Source organism: Mastigoproctus giganteus, chromosome 6 (assembly GCF_048544385.1).
Source record: "Mastigoproctus giganteus isolate SK-2022 chromosome 6, ASM4854438v1, whole genome shotgun sequence".
Taxonomy (NCBI): domain Eukaryota; kingdom Metazoa; phylum Arthropoda; class Arachnida; order Uropygi; family Thelyphonidae; genus Mastigoproctus; species Mastigoproctus giganteus.
In genome coordinates, this window is record NC_143580.1 from 196,565,668 (window position 1) to 196,592,447 (window position 26,780).

The 26,780-nt window shown below is 35.0% G+C and overlaps 1 protein-coding gene across 3 annotated transcripts in view; it reads right to left on the reverse strand.

Annotated features, from left to right (window-relative positions):
- Positions 1 to 26,780, reverse strand: part of LOC150084856 (muscle-specific protein 300 kDa-like) — a 1,257,473-nt gene that overhangs the window by 913,767 nt on the left and 316,926 nt on the right. For all 3 annotated transcript variants that reach the window (XM_090376651.1, XM_090376652.1, XM_090376650.1), the window contains 5 exons: positions 19,769 to 19,933; positions 16,986 to 17,166; positions 10,582 to 10,730; positions 6,029 to 6,181; positions 586 to 750 (listed from right to left, as the gene is read on the reverse strand). In XM_090376651.1, coding sequence (XP_090232777.1) covers positions 586 to 750; positions 6,029 to 6,181; positions 10,582 to 10,730; positions 16,986 to 17,166; positions 19,769 to 19,933 — 813 coding nt within the window. The remainder of the gene's footprint in view (positions 1 to 585; positions 751 to 6,028; positions 6,182 to 10,581; positions 10,731 to 16,985; positions 17,167 to 19,768; positions 19,934 to 26,780) is intronic.

A 26,780-nucleotide genomic window follows, 5' to 3' on the forward strand; every position in this document is an offset into this window, starting at 1 on the left:
CACTGGTTAAAGATGCATTGCAGGATCATCTAGCCAAGACTGCTGCAATAATTCAGACACAGCATGGGTTTGTTAGGGGAAAGTCTTGTCTGACAAATTTGATTGGATATTATGATGTGGTTACAAAGGAACTGAATGCAAAAAATAATTCTGATATCATATACTTCAATTTCAGGAAAGCTTTTGACACTATTACATGGAAAACTACTGTACAAATTGGAGCAGAATGGTATTAAGGGTAAGTGCTATAATGGATAAAAGGATGGTTGAGTGGGAAAAGACAGAGGGTGGTAATCAATGGGTGCTGCTCTTCGTGAACTAATGTCATTAGTTCACGAATTGAAAATTGAAATTTTCAATAAATTTCAATATAATTTTATTGTTAATATTAATATCGAAAATTTTCTAAATTTGGAGAAAAAATATTTGTTGAGTACAGATATTAATATAAAAAACTTTTACAACCTAACTGCAGAAACTGAACTTTATTTTTCACTGTGGAATGAGTCAAACTTATCTTAATTTATTACAAGAATTTTAATTTCATAAATAAAATATGGATAATTAGCATTCAAATAAAATTACTTGAATTTTAAGAATTTGCTTTTCTATTGCTTCTTTGGTAGCTTCAGCCTTTCCAATCTCATTAAGGGTAAGTGTTATTTTATCAATCCAGTTCTTGCTGTCTTTAACTTTATCTTTATAGGTTTTATGTTGTTCATAATGCTGTCCGACTTTGTTAGCCACATCCTACAAAGCAAAAATTAATAAATAAATAAAATAAAGCAAACATACCAAAACAAAAAGCAGTATTACTTAAAGTTTTAAATGTGAATAAGCAACATGATTATCATGATAATTTCTTATGTAATTATGCAAAATGGGAAATAAATCACTATATTAGCACTGTAAAAAACAATAATTGAAGGAAATTGGTAAATTGCACAAAAAATGTTCATAAAATCAATATAACATGACTCAGTCACACTCATGTAAAAAGGCTAAAAATTATATTTTATTTAATTTTTATTTTTTTTTAACTGGAGTGCAGAAATACTCCTTATCCAGCAACTATAAGTCATACATCCACCCACCCTGAATGGTGGAGGGATGAATAAATAAGGGCAGTAAGGTTTTATGTTATTATAATAGAAAAAGGGAATCTAATTAATCACATGAAATGCAAGTAGGTGTATTCTTTTAAGGGGCATGAGTGATAAGGGGCTTAAATATTCTAATCTTTAGTTTGTAGCATTTTAACTCACCAGCGAGTACATGGTATGAACCATTACATGCCTCCCAAAAATATAGTTTGAATGGGCCATTTGTATTGCTATTTAGACCTTTGTACAGAAATGCTAGATTTTGGGCAAGTAGCAATAAACTCCACTTCAGTTCCATTACTTTGAATAGAAATACCATGCTCAAAATGTCTCTTGATTCTCATCCCCAAACCCACACTCATAAAGGTTTTGGAAAATTCTTAGCTACATTAGTATGGCAAATAAAGCATGGAAGCAAGATTATATGGTATTAAGGGGGGGGGAATCAATTTCTCACATCCATCCTCTCCAATAGTTTCTATGGTGGTCTTTTATTTATTTCTTCCTTGAATTTATTCAAGCTATCCACTTCCACACCAACAGACAGAAGCTTGTTCCAGCAATCACCCACCAATTGATTGAAGGCAATCCAAAACTCATCTGCAAACACTCTAGCTTAATTTGAATTTAAACCACTTCATGTGCATAGTCTGAGCAAGAGGAAGAATCCCACCAGCACTGAGTTTACTCAAGCCTTGAAAACCTCGATCAGATCACCCTGCAGGTGTCTAGTCTCAAGTTAAGTGCTGCAATTTGCAGCACTTAACCCTCTCCTGGTAAGACCACTCTTCCATTCCATTCAGCAATATTGCTGCTCTGCTCTCCACCCATTCCAGCACATTGGTATGTTACTCTGGAATTACTTCTGCCAATATGCAGTATTTTGCATTTGTCAACGTTAAACTTCAGTTGCCACTTCTCAGCCCATCTGCCCAAATTTTCTAGATCTTGTTGCAGCAGTATATCTTGATTACTTTCATTAACCACCCTACCAACTTTTGTATCATCAGCAAACTTAGACATTACGCCTGATATACCTTCATCAATATCATTAATAAATACAAAAAAAAAAAAAAACAACGTGCCCAGCACTGAACCCTGTGAGATTCCACTAATTACATTAGTCCACAAAGAGTAGTGTCCATTGATAACTCAATCATCCATTTATCCATTGCAGTAACTTGACTTTAATGTCACAATGCTACAAATTTAACCCCAAGACTCACTTCTGGTGAGTATGGGCTTGGCACGCCCAGGGTCCTGAGCTGGATATCATCATTCTTCTCTTTCTTGGTGATTCCTTTCTACTTTTGTCTCTCTCTTAGGGTAACTCGGGAATTTTTTTTTTTTGGCTGGTGCAGCAAAAGCCTCAGGATTCCTTGCACTACGTAGCTAATAATAATAATTTGTATAGCAGTCTTGTAATAGTAATAGAGGCATGTGATGCAAGAAAGCAAGTGTATGAGCTTATGTAGCATCAGCCAAAAAAAAAATCAAAAAAATACCAATTTCACACAACCATTCGATCTAAACGTTTGTTCCAGCAATTAACCACCCACTAGCTAAAGGCAAATTTCCAAACATCTATTCTACAAATGTCTTTCCTCAACTTTCATTTATGCTCCTTAAGGTTCATAATCTGAGCAAGCAGAAGAATCCCATCAGAATTCAATGTGCTCAACCCATTCAAGGCCTTATACACCTCAATCAGATCACCGCACAGGTGCCTAGTCTCCAGCCACTGCAATTTGCAGGACTTAAGCCTTTCTTGGTAAGAGTACCCCTTTGTTCCCCTCACCAATCTTGTTGCCCTTCTTTGTACTCGTTCTAGAAATTCTACATCCTTCCTAAAATGAGACCTCCAGGCCTGTATGCAGTACTGAAGGCATGGCCTGACCATTACCTTATACAAAGGGATAATCACCTCCTTTTCCCTGCTAGAAAAATTCTTGTATATCATTCACAATACCCCATGACCTGCTCTGGTAGCGTGTCTGCACTGCTTAGAAAACTTCATATCTGACTGTACAATCACTATCAGGTCTTTTTATTTTCTACCACCCTAAGCTGGTACAGAGAAATGTACCACACAGTTGGTACGTTTCTCTGGGGTTACTTCTACCCATATGCAGTACTTTGCATTTTTCAATGTTAAACTTCAGTTGCCACTTCTCAGCCCATTTGCCCAAATTTTCTAGATCCTGTTGCAGTAGCACACTGCCATTACCGTCATTAACAACCCTGCCAACCTTTTTATCATCTGTAAACTTCTACATTAAGCCCGATATACCTTCATCAATAAATGATGATTGATATTTCAATATCATTGATAATATTGAAATACACAAAACAACACCGAACCCTGTGGGACTCCACTAGTAACATTAGTGCACATACATAATGTATGTGCAACAGTATTAACAGCTTTCCTGAAATTAAAGTATATGATATCAAAATTATTTCTTGCATAAGTTTCTTTGTTACTACATCGCAGTATCCAATCAAATTCATGAAACAAGATTTCCCCTTACTGAACCCATGCACTGACTGAAGCATAATCTGCACTTCTGTCTAGATGGTCCTTCATTACTTCTTTAACTAGTGACTCCATTATTTTCGAAGAAAGAGAAGTTAAATTAACAGGTCTGTAATTACTCTTGTCACCCTTTGATCTCCATTGTTGTTTTCTGTATTTATAAATGACATTGATGATGGTATATCAAGCTTAATGTCCAAGTTTGCAGATGATACGAAGGTTGCATGGTTGTTAAGGACACTAATGACAGTACGCTGTTGCAACAGGATCTAGAAAAGTTGAACAGATGGGCTGAGAGGTGGAAAATGAAGTTTAACATTGACAAATGTAAAGTACTACATATGGGGAGCAGTAACCCTAGAGTAACGTAACAACACTGTGGTAGAGAATGAAAAGGACCTGGGGGTAATTGTGCAGGCAGCTATGAAGTTTTCTGAACAATGCAGACAGTCTACAAGAGTAGCTCATGGTGTCTTGTCAATGATATATAGGAATTTTTGTAGCAGGGATAAGGAGGTGATTATTCCCTTGTATAAGGCAATGGTTTGTTTGTTGGTTTGGTTTTTAATGGCGCATTGGCAGCTAAGGCCATAATGCACCAATAAGGCAATGGTCAGGCCACACTTTGAGTACTGGTTTGAGTGGTTTGAGCATGCTCAATGATGATGGGATTCTTCCTCTCGCTCAGAATAATCACCTGAGAGGGCATAAATTCAAATTGAGGAAAGACAGATGTAGGATAGACATGCGGAAATTTGCCTTTAGCCAGCGGGTGGTTGGTTGGTGGAACAGACTGCCATCCCTTGTGGTGGAGGTTGATAGCCTAAATAAGTTTAAGGCTCAGCTGGACAGGTATTTTGAACGAACAGAGGGGTGAAGTGGAAGTGGTTTTTTTTTTTTTTTTTTTTTGGCTGATGCTGCATAAGCTTGCTTTCTTGCATCAAATGCCTCTACTAATGCTAAATGCTAATGATAATACTGTATACAGGACTGGAGGGCTCATTTAAAGAAGGATGTAGTGCTATTGGAAGGAGTACTTCTTGCTCTTATGAAGAAAGGCTTAAGAGATTGCAAATCAGCAATCTCTTATCGTAATAGGTGTTGTCACAGGTCCAAGGGGAAGGTCATGATGGAAATATTCTTTAACCAAAAGGAATTATTAACTATGATTTCATTCTGGATGGTGAAACTGTCAATATGGAATGATACATACAAAATTTTAAGCTGGATATCATCATTATTCTCTTTCTTGCTTTCTTGGTGATTCCCTTCTACTTCTCTTTCTTTCTTTCTTTCTCTCTCTCTCTCTCTCTCTCTCTCTCTCTCTCTCTCTCTCTCTCTCTCTCTTTCTTTCTCTCAGGGTAATGCAGGATTTTTTTTTTTTTTTTTTTTTTTTTTTGGCTGGTGCAGCATAAGCCTCAGGCTTCCTTGCACCATATGGCTAATAATAATAATAATAATAAAAATTTTGCATAAATTACAAGTAGCAATTCATAAAATATGCCTGGAATGTTCAAGATTCGATATCGTTACATGTGCCATTGCATCATTCTTCAGAAGTTGCTATACTCACCAAACCTTTCACCCTGTGATATTTTTCTATTCAGGGGCCAGAACTACAATAACAATGCCAAAGTGATCCACCACCACTACTACCAAGGAAGCTTGGCATTTTGCAACATCAGAAGAATTTCAAGACTGATTTCAATAATTGTATCATAAGTGGTAGAAGTGAGTAACAACTGAATGGAAGCTGCATGTAATGTAATTGATAGTCACAGAACTTTTTGACTACAACACATATAAGATGTTTGTTTGTTTATTATTTGGATTTTAGGAGCATTAGCAACTAAGGCCATATTGCTCCGGGATATGCGGTAGTCATTCCCTGACCTTTCCGCATCCTCCGTGTTTGGTGGTGACAGGCTCGAACCCCGGTCTAATCAAGAAGCGTGTGCTACGCACTGCTGCTCCTTCCCACCTGGCTACTGAGGCACCTACACATATAAGAGAAGCTAGCAAGTAAGAATAATTAATTTAGTAGAAAAAACTATATTTTTATTGCTTTTTATCATAATATTTATTAATTATTATTATTATTACTCTTATATTATTTCTCCCTGATTGGGGACTCCAGGCTGCCCACCTCGTGACGAATATTACTACCAAGTACACAGGGTGGTTGTTGTTATGTCTGGTGTTACTGTTGGTCGAGGAACTCTCTGACTTTCCTACAGGTGTTCAGGATTGCGACTTTCTGGAGTTCCTTATTATTATTATTATTACTGTTAGTACTTTAATTACATGGAGTGATTAGAATAATTACTGCATGCAAAATTTATCTTATTATAAAATTTAATTTTCATAGATAAATTCAGCAAATACTTGCCTTAGCCATATTTATATTGACTTGATAACGTGAACTGATGACAGTTAACTGGTTTCTTATGTATGTGTCAAGATGAGAAGTCAACAATCCTTGAGCTAAAATAGTTAGCTTGTCTACAGATTCTTTTCCCTTTTCAAGTTCTTCAAGCAGACCCTTATAGAAGAGAAACATTGTGAAAAGAATCAACAAAATTTTTTTGGCTTTGTTATAAAGTATCTTGTTATAAAATATCTAGTAGTTAATTCTAAATATAGTAACAGAACTGTAAGAATGATAGTGTATTCACAAGGTGGCAATAAAGCTTTCCAGAATTTAAAAAATTACAAATCTATAGGTGAGTTTGACACTGAGATTAAATGAAGGAGTAATATCAAGGAAATCAGGAGCCAGCATGGGTCCCATCTGGGGTGCTTGCTGGCTTCAAACAATCCAATTTTGTCAATGTCCCCCCCCACTTCTTTTATAACTTTTAAGTAGGCAGCTAAGCTATAATACCCTACATGAAGTTCAGTATCAGGGCAGCTTACCCATTGCTTTCCCTCTTCATTAACTATTTCTTCTAAATACTTATCTAATCACTCTTTAAATATAAATAAAATTCCCACCTCCATAAGGCTTACAGGTTATTTATCCTAACAGTTAATTAATGTTTAATGAAATGCAAATTTTCTCACATCTGTTATTATAATTGTCCTTTTTGTTACTCATGAATTCCAAGCTGCCAAGGGCATGCAACAAATATGAAGGACTTCAATCTTAATACATGTCCATTAATCCTGATTTTAATTCTGCAGTGTCAGTGCAGCAACTGTGAGATGTAATTCAAAAATAATGAACCCAAATTAAATTGAAGAAAGAAATCTGTGATTTTTTGTACCTTCCTAAATATAGACAAATTTTACTTGGTACGGTTTTACATTTTTATTTATTTCTGTCCCAGAGTTATAGCACGAGTGCACCCAGCAACTACAGTCCAACCACATTTGTTTTACTTTTAACTCAAAGTAACACAAGCATGGGAAACAGACTGCTACTAATTCTACAAAGCTTAAAATTGTATTTGTTCCAAGTTATTTATAAAACTTTCCCAATGATCTAATGATTATTTAACAGCTCTCTAACTATTATAAACAATGTATTTTTAAAATATTCATTTGAAAGATTGATTATTATTTTTGAATAATAAATAGAGAAAGACAGAAAGTGATAATCACTCATGATAGACAGAATCAGCAACATGTGTAATATTCAAACTTTGTGTGCTTCATGGTGCACCACATTTGAAAAAAAAAATTGAAAAAAGATTTGAAAGTGAAAGTGAATAACAGCATCTAATACAATCAATTTTTTTAAAAATATTAAAACTATTTATTAGTATAAAACAGAGCTCTGATGCTCAATATGTTCTACATTGTATTTCAATATTTGTAGAAGAATAAGAGAAATTTCCTTCACTATGATATGTAGAACAATTCCTTATGACACTCTTCAATTAAAACGAATATAAAATTAACACAAAATGATTACAGTAATAAAATTAATTAAAAACAAATTTAAAAAACTAAAAAAACAATTAAAACAAGTTTAACATAAATTTTAAAAAACAGACTTTCCTTCCTGAAGCTGATGTGGCTTTTTGACCATGTCTTGATCAGAGGAATAGAAAAAAGGTCTTTTTTCCATTAAAAAACCATAATTTTTCCATCATGTTTGTAACAATTGAGATATCACCAATGCAGGGTTAATAATGATTAAATTTCTGAGATTAAATTTATGCACCTAAAATTGAATGTCATCAGAGAAAGAGTAACGGTGTTCTTATTATTTAGTTAGTCATACACTTTCCAAGCCTGAAATACTTTGCCATGCAACTTCCTCATTTACAAATAGTAACTTACAGAACTTGTCTCTTTCTATAAGCATTCTCACCCCTGCCATGCTGTGCTCATAATCTTGTTGCTCACCTCAGCAGGTCCAAATCCTTCCTATAATGAGGTTTTCAAGCTTGTAACCAGGGGCTCACATCTGGTGAGTATGGGCTTGGCACACCCAGGGTCCTGAGCTGGATATCATCCTTCTTCTCTTTCTTGGTGATTCCCTTCTCTCTCTCTCAGGGTAATTCAAAAAATTTTTTTTTTGGCTGGTGCAGCATAAGCTTCAGGCTTCCTTGCACTATATAGCTAATAATAATAATAATAATAATAATAATAGTATTCAATACTCAACATAAAATCTAACCACTGCTTGATACACAGTGGCACAGTGTTTAGGGTAAGGTGCCACCTGTGGTTGCCCACAACTGCACCATTTGTACTCTTGTGAAGCATACAGGACTCTGTAAATGCCAGAAATGTGTGTGGCATGTTGTATAGGTATAGTATTGTGTTGGGTTCTGTTGTTTATCTGGCTTCTTGGCTACAGGGCCCCTAATGGGACCATAAGTTGCCCACCACCGTTGGGAGGTGAGCCAGGCTGCCCATCATACTCTGGCTGGCCTCTGCCAGGGTCGCTTGAGCTTCTTGACAGAGGCCACAAAAAAAAAAAAAAAAAAAAAATGTTGAAGAGAGTTCACAGGGAATAAGAGAAGGTGGTCAGACTGTGGGGTGAAAGAAAGTTGGACTAATTGTGAAGACAGTCCACTATGGATTTAGTGAAGTAGGAGTAGGAAAGGGAATTAAAAGTCGCAGGAGCAGGTGCCCCTGTGTATTGATCTAGCATCCAGTTGAGTGCCAGCAGTGATCCTGTACCGTAAATTGGGTGCCAGCATGAATCCTACCCATAAAGGGTTTGCAGCATTGTTTCTGTAGCACAGATTTACATTTATCCTACCCTCAAAGGGATTAGCAGGGAGTAGGGAGTATTCTGGACTGTCCTAACAGCAGTGAGCTTGGCATGCCTTGTGGTGAAGACACCCTGGGCAAATCGAGTGAATGCAATATATTTATCTCCGTCATTTAGTAGATCTTGCTCCTGATTGCAGGGAGTTCCTCGGATTACTGTAAACAGTTGTAACTGGTGGTTTTCATAGGTGGGACACTCATACATAATGTGGGCCCAGAACTCATCTCCACAATGGCAAAAGGGATGTGGTTTGAGACCCATAAAGTTCAGTTTTTGCTGGTAGAATCATGTCCTGTTAATAAAAAGGTTTCTTGCAATCCAGGTGAGTACCAGGGAGGAAGCTTGGGAAAGTGAAGCTGACTGAGGGGAAGAACTTTATTATTTCTTCTTTGTGGGTTGAATTCCAGGATTCTTGCCAGAGGCGCAGCAAGTGATCTGAGATTCGTCTTTTTTCCTGTTTGTGGTCGCTTGTCAGGTCCAGTTGGAGATTAAGTAGCTGTGTAGGTATGCTTTTTTTTTTTTTTTTTCAGATGATGGAAAAGGCCTCTTTTGGCATATACCCTGTGATACAATGGAATAATTATCTTTTTATCTGTACTGGTAAATTCCTGGACATCAGAGGCAGAATCATATGAGTTATCTTAGCAGCAGTCTGCACCATCCAGAGACACCATATAAGACAGCATAATTACTCCTATGTCTTTTTTGTTATCAATTCATGGATTCAGTGGTGGCATCACCACACCCAGGTTTGTTACCTTGTGAGCCCAAGGAATCTACGAGCCCAAAAGCTAGTTTAGTATGGTTGTAGAGTCATGTGGAGTCACTTGGAATCTGGCTGGGGGAAGGGTAGCAGAATTTGTGGTTTCCCTCTATGTAGATTCTGTATTTCAAATGGTCTACAAAAAATGTGGGCACACTCAGTTTTAATACATATCCATTAATTTTAATTTTTAAGATGGTCTACTTTATAACCTTGGAAAACTCACACTTAAAAAATTTATGAGTGACCAATAACATCTAGTAAACAAAGTATATTTGAAGGAATCAACTTTGATGTCCAAAGTTTCAAGTCAGTGATGCAATATGTTAACTATCCTTAAATGTGTTCACATAAAATCTTTTTTTTAATACATTTTTTTAACTGGTTAAGCCAGCTATCATGCTGTAGCTTATGATGGTTATATGATAACTTTGACAGTTGTCAATCAACTGGAAAGATGTTCTTTTAATTTCCATTAGACTAGAGGAACTTTATAAAGGTATTTTCACTTGAAACTGAAGTTAGTCAGCTGGAGTCCCCTATTTGAGTTATTCTAGGTTTTTCGTCTTATAAACATTCAAACTGACTTGGTGAACAATGTTCCTAGAGATGTAAAACACACAGCCACAAAGCTGCAATGAGCCCTTGCTAGAGTTTATATGCTTTGGAAATTACATTAAAAACAATTGACTCATACATAATCAATAACCTCTCCTTTTTAATTTAACTTTAGAAGAAATTGTAAATTAAGATAGTTTGAGTTATGAGAGTTTTTGTACACCATGCAAATACAATTATTTTATCATTCTTTTAGAAATCAGTAATTTTAAAAAAAAGATATAAGCTAAAATCTTTACAGCATAAACACCAAAATTTTAAAGAATCTGAACATATTTTGAGTCTATTATAAAAAGAAATTGTAACTAAAAAGAAAAAAAAAAAGATCTACCTTAGAATATTTTGCTACAGCCTCTTTCTCTTGTAATGTAGGCTTTAATGTTGCACGTTGTGTTTTTACTTCTGCTTCCATTAGCTGCAACCATTCCCCTACCTTTTCATACTCATCTTTAAATTCTCGGAGTTGTATACATATGTTATCTAAAATGAAAGGATAATTTCAGAGTTGACATGAAATTACAAGCAGTTCTCAGAATGAGTTAGTTAAATTATTCATAAGGATTATGATTAAAAGGATTTTTTTTTTTTTTTTTTTCCCCCTTTTAAGTTTTAGCCTGCATCACTACTAAGCATGTTGCTGTTTATTTTATTTCCTCTGTCTTGTAAACTCCTCTAACTGTGTAGTTGTCTCAAATATAAACAGAAAATTTATTTATTTATTTATTTAAAACAAAGGGAAGATAAAATTTCTACATTATGAGAGATAAACTGCAATAATTGCAATTTAATCACTAGTGTGCAAATTACTAAGAATATATATATTATATATAATATGTAAGAATATATAATAGTGTGCAATCATTAATAATAACAATAATGGTCAGCAGTCATTTAAAGTAATAGCTTTTAACTGAAGATATTGCAGAATGATTGGGAGTATCACAATTCTCAAAAAAAAAACATTCTCAAAAAAATATTCATTTGAAACCTTTTAGTATGCAAAGTTCACAAATAGCACACATGTGTGTTTACAATATAAAAGAAAGAAAGTGAGATCATCCAAAGAAATTATCATATAATGCATTTCTTACCTTCCTTTCATCAGAATGTCTACAAAATCATCTGCCTTTATTCAACAGCAAAGAATTATATGAACATGTCATCATTTCTCATTGGTCAATTATTAAATTTATAAAAAGCAAAGGATGAAACACTTTCTTCCTTAAGTACAAGAATGCAGGGGGAGGAATTTTCCTATGTTATCCAGAAGTTATCATCTGTATGTGTTTAATTTTATACATTACACTGCTTAAGAGTAATAAATTTCATTACCATTATTAATTAATGCTAGCAGAGATAAGGAGGTGATTATCTCCTTTTATAAGGCAATGGTCAGGCCACATCTTGAGTACTCCATACAGTCTGGAGGCCTCATTTTAGGAAAGATGGAGAGTTGCCGGAACGAGTAAAGAGAAAGACAATGAAATTGGTGAGTGGAACAAAGGGTTGCTCTTACCAAGAAAGGCTTAAGTTCTGCAAATTTCAGCATCTGGAAACTAGGCACCTGTGAGTTGATCTGATTGAAGTGTATAAGGCCTTGAATGGTTTGAACAAGCTCAATGCTGATGATTCTTCTTCTTGCTCAGATTATGCACCTGAGGGGGCATAAATTCAAATTGAGGAAAGGCAGTTGTAGAATAGATGTGCGGAAATTTGCCTTTAGCCAGTGGGTGGTTGATTGTTGGAACAAACTTCCATCGGTTGTTGAAGTTGACAGCTTAAATAAATTCAAGGCAGAACTAGACAAACTTTTGGAGTGAATGGGTGAGAAAAAATGGCAAGTTTTTTTTTTTTTTTGGCTGATGCTGTATAAACTTGCTTTCTGGCATCATATGCCTTGACTAATGCTAATGCTAATTAAAACTGCACATAGGGAGAGCAAAGATGAGTTGATAACAATTATTACTTTATTTATACTTTTAAAATTAAATAATTATGGCTAAGGTTTAGAAAGGATGAAACACTGATAAAACATTGGCAGGGACTAATAATTTCTATACTACTATTTTACTTATTAGAATAATATGTAAAAGGAAAAATATTAATATAATGGTGAGTAAGAATGCATTTTTTGAAAGTATTTTAAAAAGAATAACCAGAATTGCTGTCCTCCACTTCTGAGAAACTGAATATAGGTGTATCCCGCAGTTATGACAGGTTTGGTTCTGGGCCTTTGTCGTAAAGCGGAAATTGTTGAAAGTGGATCACTACCTTTTTTCACTCTCAGGAATGGGATTCGATACATCCTATAAGAATCCTCTTCATTCCTCCTAAGCTCTTCAAGTTCGAGAAGATCTTCATCACTTATGGTTCTGAGTGTGACCCAAGAAGTTTAGTAACATCTTCAGGCTCCACTTCTAGCTCTAACCTTGCCAAATATTTGTAGTAGCCTCCTCAACATGATTTTCAAATTCTTCCAAATAATCAGTAGTAAATTGGGGACACAACTTCTTCCAAATTCCTTTAAGTGTTGACTGTTTCACATCTTCCCGTGCATCCCTAACAGTCTTGATGCCATCCAAGATCTTGAAGCCTTTCCATAATTCTTTTACTACATTATCTCTAGGTGTACTTTCAGGTTCCCTGTGTATTGCAGCTACAGCCTTAGCAAATGTTTTCCTTAGTTAATATGATTTAAATGCAGCAATAACACCTTGGTCCATTGGTTGAAGCAATGATGTAGTATTTGCAGGAAGGAAAATTACTTGAACGTTTGGGTTAAGGTTCAAAACTTTAAACACCTCAATCAGATCTACTCACAGATGTCTAGTGTCCAGATGTTGCATATTGCAACATCTGGACACTAGACAGATGTTGCAATATGCAGAACTGGAGGCCTTTCTTGATTTAAGGTTGCCACGTGCATTGTCCAAAAGAAGTAAAATTTTGAAGGGAATTTTATTTTCTGTACAGTATTCCTTAACTGCAGGCACAAAGTAATTCAAAAACCACTTTTCAAAAAGTGATGCAGTAACCCATGCTTTTGAATTTGATTACCAATAAACAGGAAGACTATATTTTGCATAATTCTTTAAAGCTCTTGGATTTTCTGAATGATAAATTAGCATAGACTTCAATTTAAAATCACCTGCAGCATTGGAATCTAACAAAAGGGTTAGCCTATCTTTTGCTACTTTAAATTCTTTCATTGACTTCTCTTCCTTTGCTATGAATATCCTTGAAGGCATTTTTTTCCAGTAGAGGCAGGTTTCCTCAACATTAAAAATCTTCATTTCAGAATAATTTCCTCATGAATGATCTTGGCTAACTCATCAGAAAAATTAGCTGCAGCTTCTGTATCTGCACTGGCTGCTTCTCCTTGAAGCTTTAATGTTATGGAGGTTTCTCCTATGCTTAAATCAATTAAACCAGCCTCTACTGGCAGCAAATTCCGCATCCTTTTAGCTGCCTCTCCTGTCCTCTCCTCTCCTCGCCTGGGTTTCATTTCAGCAAAGAGACTTAGGGCCTTATTCTGGACAATCACTTGGCTTAAGGGAACATGCTGGCTAGTCTGATCATCTATCCACACCATTAAAAGTTTTTCCATATCAACAATAATAATATTGTCATGTTTACGAATTATTGTTGTACTGACTGGAGTAGCACTTCACTTAAAATTTTCTCTTTGTTTTTAAGAACAACAATAACTGTAGTGCGAGGTAAGCTTAGCTTACAACCTATCTCACTGTTTGATACACTATCACCACTCAATTTAATGATTTTACTCTTGGTGTCTAATGTGAGAGACTTGTCATTAGTGCAGATTTTTCCTTGAATTTATTCAAACTACCCACTTCTTTAACACCATATGGAATTTTGTTCGAACAAACTTCCATCTGGTGTAGTAAAGTCTGAGCAACTGGAAGAATGCCATCGGCACTGAGCTTACTAAGTCCATTCAAAACTTTAAACACCTCAATCAGATCTACTCACAGATGTCTAGTGTCCAGATGTTGCAATATGCAGAACTGGAGGCCTTTCTTGATAAGACATCCTTTTGTTCCCCTCACTAATCTAAATGCTCTTCTCTGCAACCATTCCAACAGTTTTGTTTACAATAGTGGCATAGCTATTTAGACTTGACTGTCAAGAGCTCTTCCACAGCTTCACATGAGAGAGCAGATAGGAACCAAATTTAGTATTAATAAGAGCCAAATGATGCAAAAAAAATCAAGCTTATACAGCATCAGCAAAAAAAAAAAAAAACATTTCACTTACCTATCCCATCCAATAGTTTATCTAGTTCTTCTTGCTTAATTTATTCAAACTATCCAATTCCACAACAATGAATGGAAGCTTTTGCAGCAATCAATGACCTGTTAGTTGAAGGCAAACTTCTGCCCTCTATTCTGCAACCATCCTTCCTCAATTCAAATTTTTGTCCCCACATGTGAAAAATATGAGCAAGAGAAAGAATGCCCAACAACACTGAGTTTGCTCAAGTCTTTCAAAGCCTTAAACACCTCAACCAGATCACCTTGTAGGGGCTTAGTCTCCAGATGCTGCAATTTGCAGAAGTGACACCTTTCTTGGTAAGAACACCCTTTTCCTCCCTCACCAATCTCATAGCCCTTCTCTGTATCCATACCAGCAGCTGAACATCCTTCCAAAAATGAGGCCTCCAGACCTATATGCAGTACTTGAGGTTTGGCCGGACCATTGCTTTATACAATGGGATAATCATCTCCTTATCTCTGCTAGTAAAATTCCTGTATATTATTGACAAAGCCCCATGAGCTGTCCTGACAGCCTGTTTGCACTGATCAGAGAAGTTTATGTCATAATGCACAATTACCCCCAGGTCCTTTTCATTTTTCACTACTCTCAATGTAGTAAATAAATAATAAATTAAATAAATTTTCTGTTTATACTCCGGGACGACCAAACAGTCAGAGGAGTTCGCATGATAGATTGAATACAAGAAACAGCACCGTATTCAGCAGTCACGGGCTTGAACCCCAGTCACTCAAGGCATGTGTACTTATACACATGCGCACCTGACCACTAGGCTATGACGGCCTCTAGTACTATACAGTTGACACGTTACTCTGGGATTACTGCTAGCCATATGCAGTACCTTACATTTGTCAATGTTAAACTTCAGTAGCCATATCTGAGCCCACTGCCTAATTTTTCTAGATCTTGTTGCAGCAGTATCTTCATTACTGTCATTAACTACTCTGTCAACCTTTGTATCATCTGAAAACTTAGACATTACACCTGATATACCCTCATAAATATCATTAATAAATACAGACAACAACAATGGGCCCAGCACTGAACCATATGGGACTCCACTAATAACATTAGTCCATGAAGAGCAGTGTCAATTGATAACCACTCTCTGTCTTTTCCTGCTCAACCATCCCAAACAAATAAAAAATTCTGTCATACTAAGCAAAACACCAATACAAATTAAAACTTTTGCAAAAATGGATCTGTTGCACCCCAATCCACTGTATTTTAGACAGAAGACAGAAGAAATACAATGTATACAGAACATGACCCTAACCAAGGACATCTATCAATATCAATAACTGATATAATTGTTGGTAGAGCATCAAATATCACCACTGAAGACAGATGAGTTATAGTCAGAAAACTTGCAGAGGCCTTGGGTATTAGTTATGGGAGCACGCAAAGCATTTTAAAAGAACACCTAGGAAAAATGAATTTTTTCACATTGGGTCTCATGACTCCTCACTCCTGAACAAAGGTAAGTTAGGACTGACATCTGCATTTGGCTTAAAAATGCTTACTAAATTATTCTGGTTAAAAAATCATTTTATGATTTTTTTTATGGAAATGAGTTCCTAGATCCACTATAATCAAAACATCAAAATGTGCACTCTTTATAACCAAAGTCTGCTGGCAAGCATTTTAAATCATCTTAAAAAATGCCTGATCACCTACAGGCATTTAAAATGCTCACAATACACTCATAAAACATTGTACTATATTGTGTGTGGACAATATTACAGTGAAGTTTACAAACGAAATTGAAAATGAAAAAAAGAAAAAAGAAACCAATTTCATTTTCTCACCTCAGCGGTGAACTAAAAGGTCGCCATTTTTCAATTGGACACTAAACTAATAAATGTCACTTAAGGTATCTTAATCATCTCTCAAACAACAAATTCTCTGAAGTATTAAAATAAGGGTAGAGAGAAAATTGGAGGAACAAAAGTACTGAACTAGAAGATGGTCATTTAAAAAAGCATGACCATCAAGAAGCTCAATAAAAGAAAGTTTCATATTTTATTTTTAATTTGTTTCAATATTTCTTGATCACCCATTTTACTTTGAAGGAGATAAGTTCATTGATATATAATAATAAAGGCATGCTTGTTTAAAATTAAACTCTTTACTTTATGGTTGTGAAGTATGTGACTTACATGTATAAATATATGCATATTCCCATCAGATACTGGAAGTATTCTTAAAGGCCTCTTCAATGGGAACTGTAGTTAGCCACTCTCAGATAGAGGGTATAGAATGTCCCCCCCCCCATCCCAACATGAATTATTCTAAGTTTTTCAGCATTATTTCTTCCTTTTTTTTTTTTTTTTCCTTCCTGAAAACACATTTCTATCAAGAAAAAAAAAAAAAATAATGAAACAATGGTAATAAAAGAAAATTATTAGAAATTAAGGAATGCATATAAATATTCCATACCTAATTTTTCTTGCAAATCTTTAATTTCATTAAAAAGCTTGTTGAAATCTGACTGAAGTGTTTCCATATCTGATGAAATAAGTTTTTTGCCAGAATCAGAACTCGTCCCTATGACAATTTCACCACAGTGTAGCATAGTATCAACTTTTAACTGGCCTTGGGCTTTTTTTGCAAGTAGTTCCTATATAATTAAAAGAAAATGTTGTTTAGTAACTGTTAAATTTCATAGGAACAATCTGTGCTCAATTGGTTAGGATATATCATCAGAGGTTAACTATACTGACAAAAATATGAAACTTATATCACCTACAATCAATTATGCATTATTCTTCATCTATTAAAATATAATGAAAAAATAACTGGTTAGAAAAATGAAATTTTTAATATTGAATATGATCCTGCAGACGTTAATGATATTTATGACCATCTGAGGAACATTTTCTACAAGATGTTGGTATCTTTTTGGTCTCTTTTGCAATGCCAAGGCCATTCACTACAATGAATGGCCTTGGCATTGCATTACTTAAAATAAATGGAACTCCCTAGCTATTAATAATTGCATATCCAGTATTCTTATTAGTAATTGTGTTATCAGAATACATAAGGTACAGGAACTTTGTTCCTGAACCTTTGTCTCTTAACTAGCACTTTATGAGGCCTGATGAGAGGTTTAAGTAAATTAAAAATATTCCTAAAATATCTTATATTAAGGTGATTAAATTTCACTGAACACCTTATATAACCTCACATGTGGTAAAAGAGTATATTTTTATTTTTCAATTAATTTTAATACTATATTAGGTTTTCTTATGTAGTAGATCTTACCTCTTATTTGATATAATCCCATAGCTGACCTAGAAGCATCACCACTTTGATAATTACAAATGAGTATACACACCAATGCATATGGAAATATTAAAAGTTTATTAGCTACATATTAAGAAGCAGATGGATAAATTTAATATACTTAATAATATTAAGTGTATTGTTAACATCATAAAAATAATTCTAAATAACCAAACCTACTACCTCCCCTCTCAATTTCACAGATAAAATTATTCTCTCAGGTCTTTTCTAAATAATGTAATGCCCCATTTAGTCATGATTTCCACCTTTCCTTACCACCCAGAAATAGGCAAGAAAATTGCCAAATTGCCAAAGGTAGCTTGGAGCCAACCAAAGTATTCTTCGCCAGGAATGAGGAGCTGGGTACTTTATTAAGGTCCTGCCTATCCTTATGATCTTGGGAATCTATGTACCAGATCAAATACTCAATGTATGACTACATCAGGCAGTCCTACAATGCATGAACACACAGGAGTTAGGTTGGGTGACATGGTACCACTGCATAGCAGAACAACATACAGCTAAATCCATAACCCCACAACGCACAGATTATAGTAGGCATTCATAAAAATAAAAAAAAAAAGGAGTTTGGAGAAGCCAAGCTAGCTCTTCCATGAAATTCAATAGAAATAAAACAAAACACCATCCTTATGGTCACTAAACCATCTTCACACAACATAGAATGAGAATATAGGACAGCTACCAACAGTAGAAACCCACCAGATAGAGACCCAAGGAACCTGTCAGACAGTTCTCCCCCCCTCCCTCTCAAAAATAAGCCAAGTTTGCTGTCCTCAACAACCATGGCAAGTTCTACCATCCACTCTGAATATCATCTACCACCAGGTACACACACACACACACACACACACACACACACACACACACACACACACACACACACACACACACACACACACACACACACACACACACACACACACACACACGCACGCACACACACACACACACACACACACACGCTTGGCGCCAGTTCAACTTTAAGCCTCGGATTCACTCCCTCAACTAGATCCCATGATCAGACTGCTTCTATTGGAAACCCTTAACCAGAGCCAATGAACGTCCAATACAGACAATAACTAGCTATCATCCCTTGAGGACTGAGAAATATTTTTGCTTGTAAACTTCATATAAGTCAGTCAGGATTGCACTTTGCAAGCCTGATATCAGGCCCACCAAAGGGTAATTTCTGTACTTCACAGATTGTATTTTAACAGCAGCAGGATGCACTTACCTGGCTTTCACACAAGTTCGTAAATTAAAAATTATTCCATTAATTCTACTTGTGTAACACATTTTTTCTCCTCTTCTTTTGTTTTTCCTCTAGCCCAAAAGGACGAGTCAATGTAGGCGTCAGAATGTTAGCTAATCCTCCCTCCTTTATTATCATTTCTTCATTATTATTATTGAGTACATTAAATAATTAAATATTAAATTTAAGTGTATTAAATATTTACAAGCCAGCCTCCCATGAACTTAAATAGAAATGAAGGCAGAAACACCATCTTCCCACACTTAAAGAAGCACCGAATACCTCTGTACCTCCTGATATGTCCTTAAATGAGTTTTGTCAGATCATCATTTTTCAGGTGTTGTTAAGCGGGGGTACACATTATGATACTGTAATTTGCAGAGTTATTGTAGCCTTCATCAATAAATTAAACATAAAATATATATAACATGATAAACAGGTATTCTTTATAATAACTTTTCTAAGAACAAACACATAATGTCTTTCTGAAAAAACATTAAAAAAAAATAAAAAATTTATAATTTATAAAAGCAAAATTACACCGGATTGAAGACTTTGAAAATATAATTAACATTTCAGTAATTCCTTCTTGATAATTTAACTATTTAAAATTTAATATTAATTTAAAATAACTGATCATAATGACCATGAAATTTGTCATTACCTCTAAGGTGGAAACACTGGCTTCAAGATTCAAACGGTCACTAAGAGACCGAGTCAGAGGAGGGAGTTTTTCTCTCAACTGTCTCATCCATGATACCAAATCATCACAACTATTCTTGAATGCAAGATGATTCTTATAATTTTGTTCATTCTGTAGAACCTGAGCCTATAAAAATAAGCAAAAGAATTCATTATACATACATTATAATTTTCAAAGAAAAAACTGTAGCAGGCTCGTAAAAATAACATATTTGAATATACTTATCTAAGTATTTTTCCTTACATATTTATACACAACTTTGAAAATAATCTCTTCAAACATAAAGTTGCCAGTGAGTTCCTAAACTACCTCCAGCTAACCCCTTCCTGGGATATTTTTTTCCTGAAAATATGCCATAACAGATCAACTTTTTTTTATTTTACAGATTAAAAGTATGCATCATGCGAATACTCATTGTATAGTTTTTTGTGTTTTTTATACTCATTTGGGCTATCCTGAGTTATCTCGTGTATGCCAAAAAGTTTGCAAATTATACAGATTTTTTTTAATAAATTAGCGCGTGAGATAAAAGAAAGGAACAGAAAAACATTCTTCACTATTCATTATATAAATAAATTTAAAAAATCAAGTGGAATGCACAAGCAGTAACCTCCCACCACAAGCAATAATCGTGAACTAACTACATTCTGACACACAGCCACCGCAAGTGGATAGGCGAGGTAAGTGTCACTTAGGGGTGGCAGTTCAAGAGGGCGCTGAAATATTTTTCGATATAGTTTTCTAATTGGTTAAAGCTTATCGGTATTAAGCATTTAGGACGGGAAATTTTATTTTGCTTACTGGCGACACATAGGAACGTGCGCTACTGTTCTGACATTGCTGTACAATAAGTAAATATAAGTAAAATGAAAGCCAGTCGGCTGCTGCCAAACGTAAGAAAATCCCGAGAAATCTCAGGATTTATCCGGCTAATGCAAAATTAGCCAGATAAATGCCCGAGAACATACATTTCAATCCTAAATTTGGAAGTATTATTGTTGTTTGGTTTGTGTATTATTGTATCCCGAGATATTTTGTGTAGTCCCAAATAATGTTTAAAACTAAAAACGAGATATCTCAGGATAATCCATGAAGGGGTTAATCCAGCCATTACTGCTATGAGTCCTACTGCCATCCACTGCTCTCTTATCCAGTCAATTCCTGTAGTAAACTCTATATATCAGACTATACACTAGAAGAGTAATTTACTTTGCTGCCTACTTTCCATTGGGCATCAGTTTTGAGAATTATTGTAATCAATGTCAGTTACGTTTGTTTGTTATTTGGTTTTTAGGAGCATTAGCAACAAAGGCCATATTGCTCCGGGAATATGCAGTGGTCATTCCCTGACCTTTCCGCATCCTCCATATTTGGTGGTGTCGGGCTTGAACCCCGGTCTAATCAAGCAGCGTGTGTTACACACTGCTGCTCCTTCCCACCTGGCTACGGAGGCGCCCCATGTCAGTTACAGCAAAATCAGTAACAGTTACATCACAGGTTCACTTTGCCAGAACAGGGTTTTTTTTTTTTATGTAAACCCCAAATATAAAAGGTATTAGATCCTATAGTACTTAGTACCATGCATGGGTTGAAGATTGAGAAGATGAAAGAAGTTACACATTGACATTAGACTAGAAATTCTATAGCTTGTAATTTTTGAAAATACTGTAAAATCTCATTAATACAAACTCGGTTTATACAAAGTACTCATTTATATGAAGCACAGGCCATTCCCCTGCGAAAGGATATGCTTTTCTATGTAAATATATTCGTTTATTACAAAATTTGATTAATATGTATTACAAAGTTCATTTTCACCCCATGAGAAATAAATATTGTTATTTTGTATGTTTAATACAAATCTTGGCACAGCTGTCCGATTATTGCACCTATTATTGCCTCTAGCCAAGCAGTTCCCTGCTCCCTGAAGGAGGACACTGACTTGTTAGAATTTACTTTTGTGTAAACAAAACAAGTTTATGGTAGCTACAACTTCAATGCACTCTGAAAAATGTCATTGTGAAGAATGAGCTTAAATTAACAAAAGAATAAAAAAAATTTTTCTAAAGTTGTTTACATACACTCCCTCACTCTCCGCGGGATTCAGCTACAATTGTTACATTACACCAGTTCAAAGCGTCTTTTGCTAAAGGAGTAAGCTCAGGAGCTCTGCTTCTGAGCTTACTCCTGTTCCATGTCACCTTTTTACACTGTCTTATTCCATTTGTAGTTCTCCTTCTTCTTGAAAATATGCTCCTATCCATCCAGTTCCTAAAAAAAGGGTGACAAATCCATTACATTGAATTTCTGCTTTTTCTAAAGTAATGAGAAATCCATTAACTGCCAACTGCTAAACTATCGTGAAACCTTCCATCTGATTAATGATTGCTAATATTATATTCCATCAGTGCTGATCCTAGAACTTATTCTGAAGAAGCACTTCCTTTAAGATTAAGGAAGTGCTTCTTCAACTTCAACACTGCCAGTTTTATTTGTTTTTGTGCACTTTAAGTAACTTATTGTAACGCCCTTCAATGACAAGACAAACCTGAGCATCAGGGTGTTCAAAACATCAGTGTATATAATTTATTTTGCAGAGAAGCAATAACTTTCAGGTTAATGTTTATATATTAAACTTCCTCTCTCTCTCTCAAATATAATTACTATTCAGTTCTTATTTATTAGTTTTTCTTTTGAAACTTGTTTTAAAACAGTTATTCATCAAAATATGAAAAACTTATGAATTATAATTATTTTACATTAGTATTACATTAGATGGTATTAATCAGCATTAATATGATATTATTCACATTATTATAACTTAAGATTATTTATACAGTAGAATCTCTTTGGAAAGTTCAAGGGAGCTAAATTTTTGTGTTATAAATTAAGAGGTTTGTAATAACAAGGTCTGCCAAAATAATGCCAAAATTAGATATCCTTTTATTTCTAAAAGAAGCCATGAGAAACAATACAATGTTCAAGGGTGGAATTCAGGATCATTTAGATAGAAATGGAATTCTGAAAGATACACAGCACAGTTTTGTAAAGGAAAAATCATGTTTAAGAAATATAGTTAGCTATTCTGAGAGGGTCACTAATGAGCTGGATTCAGGGAATAATTTCAACACTATTTATTTTTATTTCAGCAAAGCATTTGACTCAGTCCCACACGAGTGGTTACTTTATAAGTTGGAACAGGTTGGAATCACTGGGAAAATCCTTAGATGGACACAGCAGGATGGCTTCAGGGCAGGAGGTAGAGGGTTGTGATAAATGGTTATTCCTGAGATTGGGTTAATGTAAGAAATGGAGTTCTCCAGGGGACCACTGTTGTTTTTGATTTTCTTAAATGACATTGATGAAGGGATAGAGGGCGTGATGTCTAAATTTGCAGATGATGTAAAGATAGGCGTGATGTAAAGATAAACTGCCAAGTGGAGCTTCTTCAGAGTGACCTAGATAGACTTCAGGGATGGTCAGAAAAGTGGTAGTTTTGCTTTAATCCAGCAAAATGCAAGGTCTTGCACCTGGGCAACAGTAACCCCAAAATAACTTATACACTTGGTGGAGTTGAACTAAAGTCAGTAGTGGAAGAAAGGGATTTGGGAGTTATGATAAGGTCAGACATGAAGTTCTCCGAGCATTGTAAACAGGTTGCAAGGAAGGCCCTTGGTGTCCTATCGATGATTTATCAAACATTTGCTAGTAGAGATAAGGATGTCATAATCCCATTATATATGGCTATTGTTAGACCACACTTGGAATATTGTGTTCAAGTATGGAGACTTCACCTAAAAAAAGACATTGAGCTTCTTCAAAGGGTCCAAAGATGGGTAACTCGTCTGGTGAAATTGGCAAAAAGGGTGTCCATATGAGAAAAGACTTTGAATATGTGGGTTTTACAGCTTGGAAACGAGGAACCTTACAGGATACTCGATTGAGATGTTTAAGGCTCTGAGAGGCAAAAGTAAAACGAATGAGAACAAAATTTTCATGGTTATAAATGATTCTAGAACTAGGGGTCATAAATTCAAGTTACAGGGGGAGATGTTTAGGATTGAAGGAAGTTTAATTTTATCCAGCAAGTTATAAATTACTGGAATAAGTTACATGGATGGTAGAGGCCGACAGTTTGGGAAAATTCAAAGTTTAGCTGGATAGTTACCTACAGGAGGAGGGAAACGCATAGGTTGCCATTTTCCTTTTATTTTATTATTATTATTTTACTATTTTTTCTATCTTTTTGGCTGGTGCAGCATGAGCCTTAGGCATCCTTGAACATATGGCCATTACTAATACACTTAGTAATGGCCATATTTAGTTTATTATTAGTAACACTCTTACTAATAATAAACTAAAAACACAAGAAATAATCAAGTAAAAACACATGGGCGGGAAGGCAACCAAAAGTGGTTCCCAAACTTATTATTATCCAAAGTATATAAAGTTGCATAACCCATTTAAAAGAAAAGTAAAATATAAGTGTGGATATATTTCTAGAACCAAAATTTACAACTTCACATATAGGCTTTGCGTCTACCTTTTATATCCAGTATAAATTTTTAAAGTTATAGCCAAGATGGCCATCATTTTAAATGCCACTACCTTTTGCATGCAAAATAACCAAACAAATTTAATGCAAGTACATTAAAAAATTTTCTGAAATACATTGAAACATATATCAGTTGGCCTGTTCTTTTGCAGCAGATTAGGCAAACTATCATATGAAAATTCTCTTTTTAAGCATGGAGTTTTTTAAAAGCTTCCTTTTAATTCTTGGAAATAAAGGCATATATTGATAAATAAGTTCCAAACTCGCTAAGTTAGCCACAAGAGAATCTAAGTACCTTTTAGATTTTTTCCATAATCACATGTAGGAACTGCTGCTTATAAAAGTCTTAATGAGAAAATGTCCTACTTTGTAAAATCTTCTAAAGAAGAGCAGGCAATTCTGTTGTATTGCCTTTATCACTTTCTTTCATAAAGATGAACAACCATTAACGCTTCATTGAAACTAAAGCAAATGATAGTTTTTAGGCCTTGTATGCAAAAAAGATTCATAAAATGTAAATTCTCAATGCATATATAATGAGTTTTCTTTTAAAAATATGATAACTACAAGTTATCAATATTCAAAGAGATATGTTACTCTTTAGGAACACAAACATCTTTTCATTAAGAAACTTTAAATGGATGAATAGTTACAGTCAAATTAGCTCTTCTAAACTAAAGTTATCTTCACTACTTCATATTTACTGCTTCTCTTCTCTCTGAATTTTGTGTAATGTATCTCATATTCAAGACATGCATCACTAGCAAAAGTAGCAGTGAAATTCATAAACTGCTTCTGCTATATTATATGCCACATACAACAAGCTAATGCAACTTGACTCTGTAAAGGTTGTGTTCACACATTCTTGACTCCGTAAAGAATGTGTGAATAATATATTTTTATTTTAGCAATGTAAGAATGGCAGATATATCTACAAATTAGGATATACAAAATTATTTTATAAATTACAGTCTTACTTTCAATAATAACAAACAAAAACTTCATCAAAACAAAGTATTTTTCTTTTAGCAAAAAGGAGAAAACTATAATTATGAATGTAAGAAATAAAAAATAATGTCTAAAATACAGTTTAATATTATCTTTTGCAATAAACATGAAGTTCACATTCTCCAGAAAAAATTCCTTTCTTTTTGATTACAAAGATTTACAGAGTAATTGTCTCTATGATACTACACTACAATTCTCCAATGAAATTTCAAAGTCCCATCCCTTCTACATCCCATCCTATCACATTCATCTGCTGGATAAAGTTTTTCAATAATCTCATCAAAGTTGTTGATGTAATACAAAGACATTGATGCAATACTGTCCCAAAACATTCCACTTTGGCCGTAAATTGTTCCCTCATTCTACACTGAGGATTGAGCACCTTACCAGGAACACTTTTCATTCTCTCTTGAAGCTATAAATAATGCCTTGATCCAATTGCTATATAAAACTGGTGGTATCAAAATATTTGTCAGCTTTAGTGTCTCAGCATATTATACTGTACAGCAATCTACAATAATTACAATTTTCCTTTTTACTGAAGCCACTCTTTTATCCACTCTCAAGTAATAAAGACTGAAAAATTTTGACTGCAAACCAAGCAACTTCTATTGGCATCATAATCATATGGAAGTTGGTTAACTATTTTAATTGAGTTCCATATTAACCAATTATATTAGCATTAGTAGAGGCATTTGATGCAAGAAAGCAAGCTTATGCACCATCAGCCAAAAAAAAAAAAAAAAAAAAAAAAACTCACTTCCACTTCACCTCTCTGTTCGTTCAAAATACCTGTCCAGCTGAGCCTTAAACTTATTTAGGCTATCAACCTCCACCACAAGGGATGGAAGTCTGCTCCACCAACCAACCACCCGCTGGCTAAAGGCAAATTTCCGCACGTCTATCCTACATCTGTCTTTCCTCAATTTGAATTTATGCCCTCTCAGGTGATTTTTCTGAGCTAGAGGAAGAATCCATCAGCATTGAGCATGCTTAAACCATTCAAGGCTTTATACACCTCTATCAGATCACCTCTATCAGATCGCTGGTACCTAGTCTCCAGACACTGTAATTTGCAAAACTTAAGCCTTTCTTCGTAAGAGCACCCCTTGTTCCATTCACTAATCTTGTTGCCCTTCTCTGTACTCGTTCCACCAGCTCTACATCCTTCTTGAAATGAGGCCTCCAAACCTGTATACAGTACCCTAGGTGTGGCCTGACCATTGCCTTATACAATGAAATATCCCTGCTGGAAAAATTCCTGTATATCATTGACAATACTCCATGAGCTACTCTTGCAGCCCGTCTGCACTGTCAGAGAACTTCATATCTGCCTGCACAACCACCCCCAAGTCCCTTTCATTCTCTACCACTGTCAGTGTAGTACCACAGAGTTGATACATTGCTCTG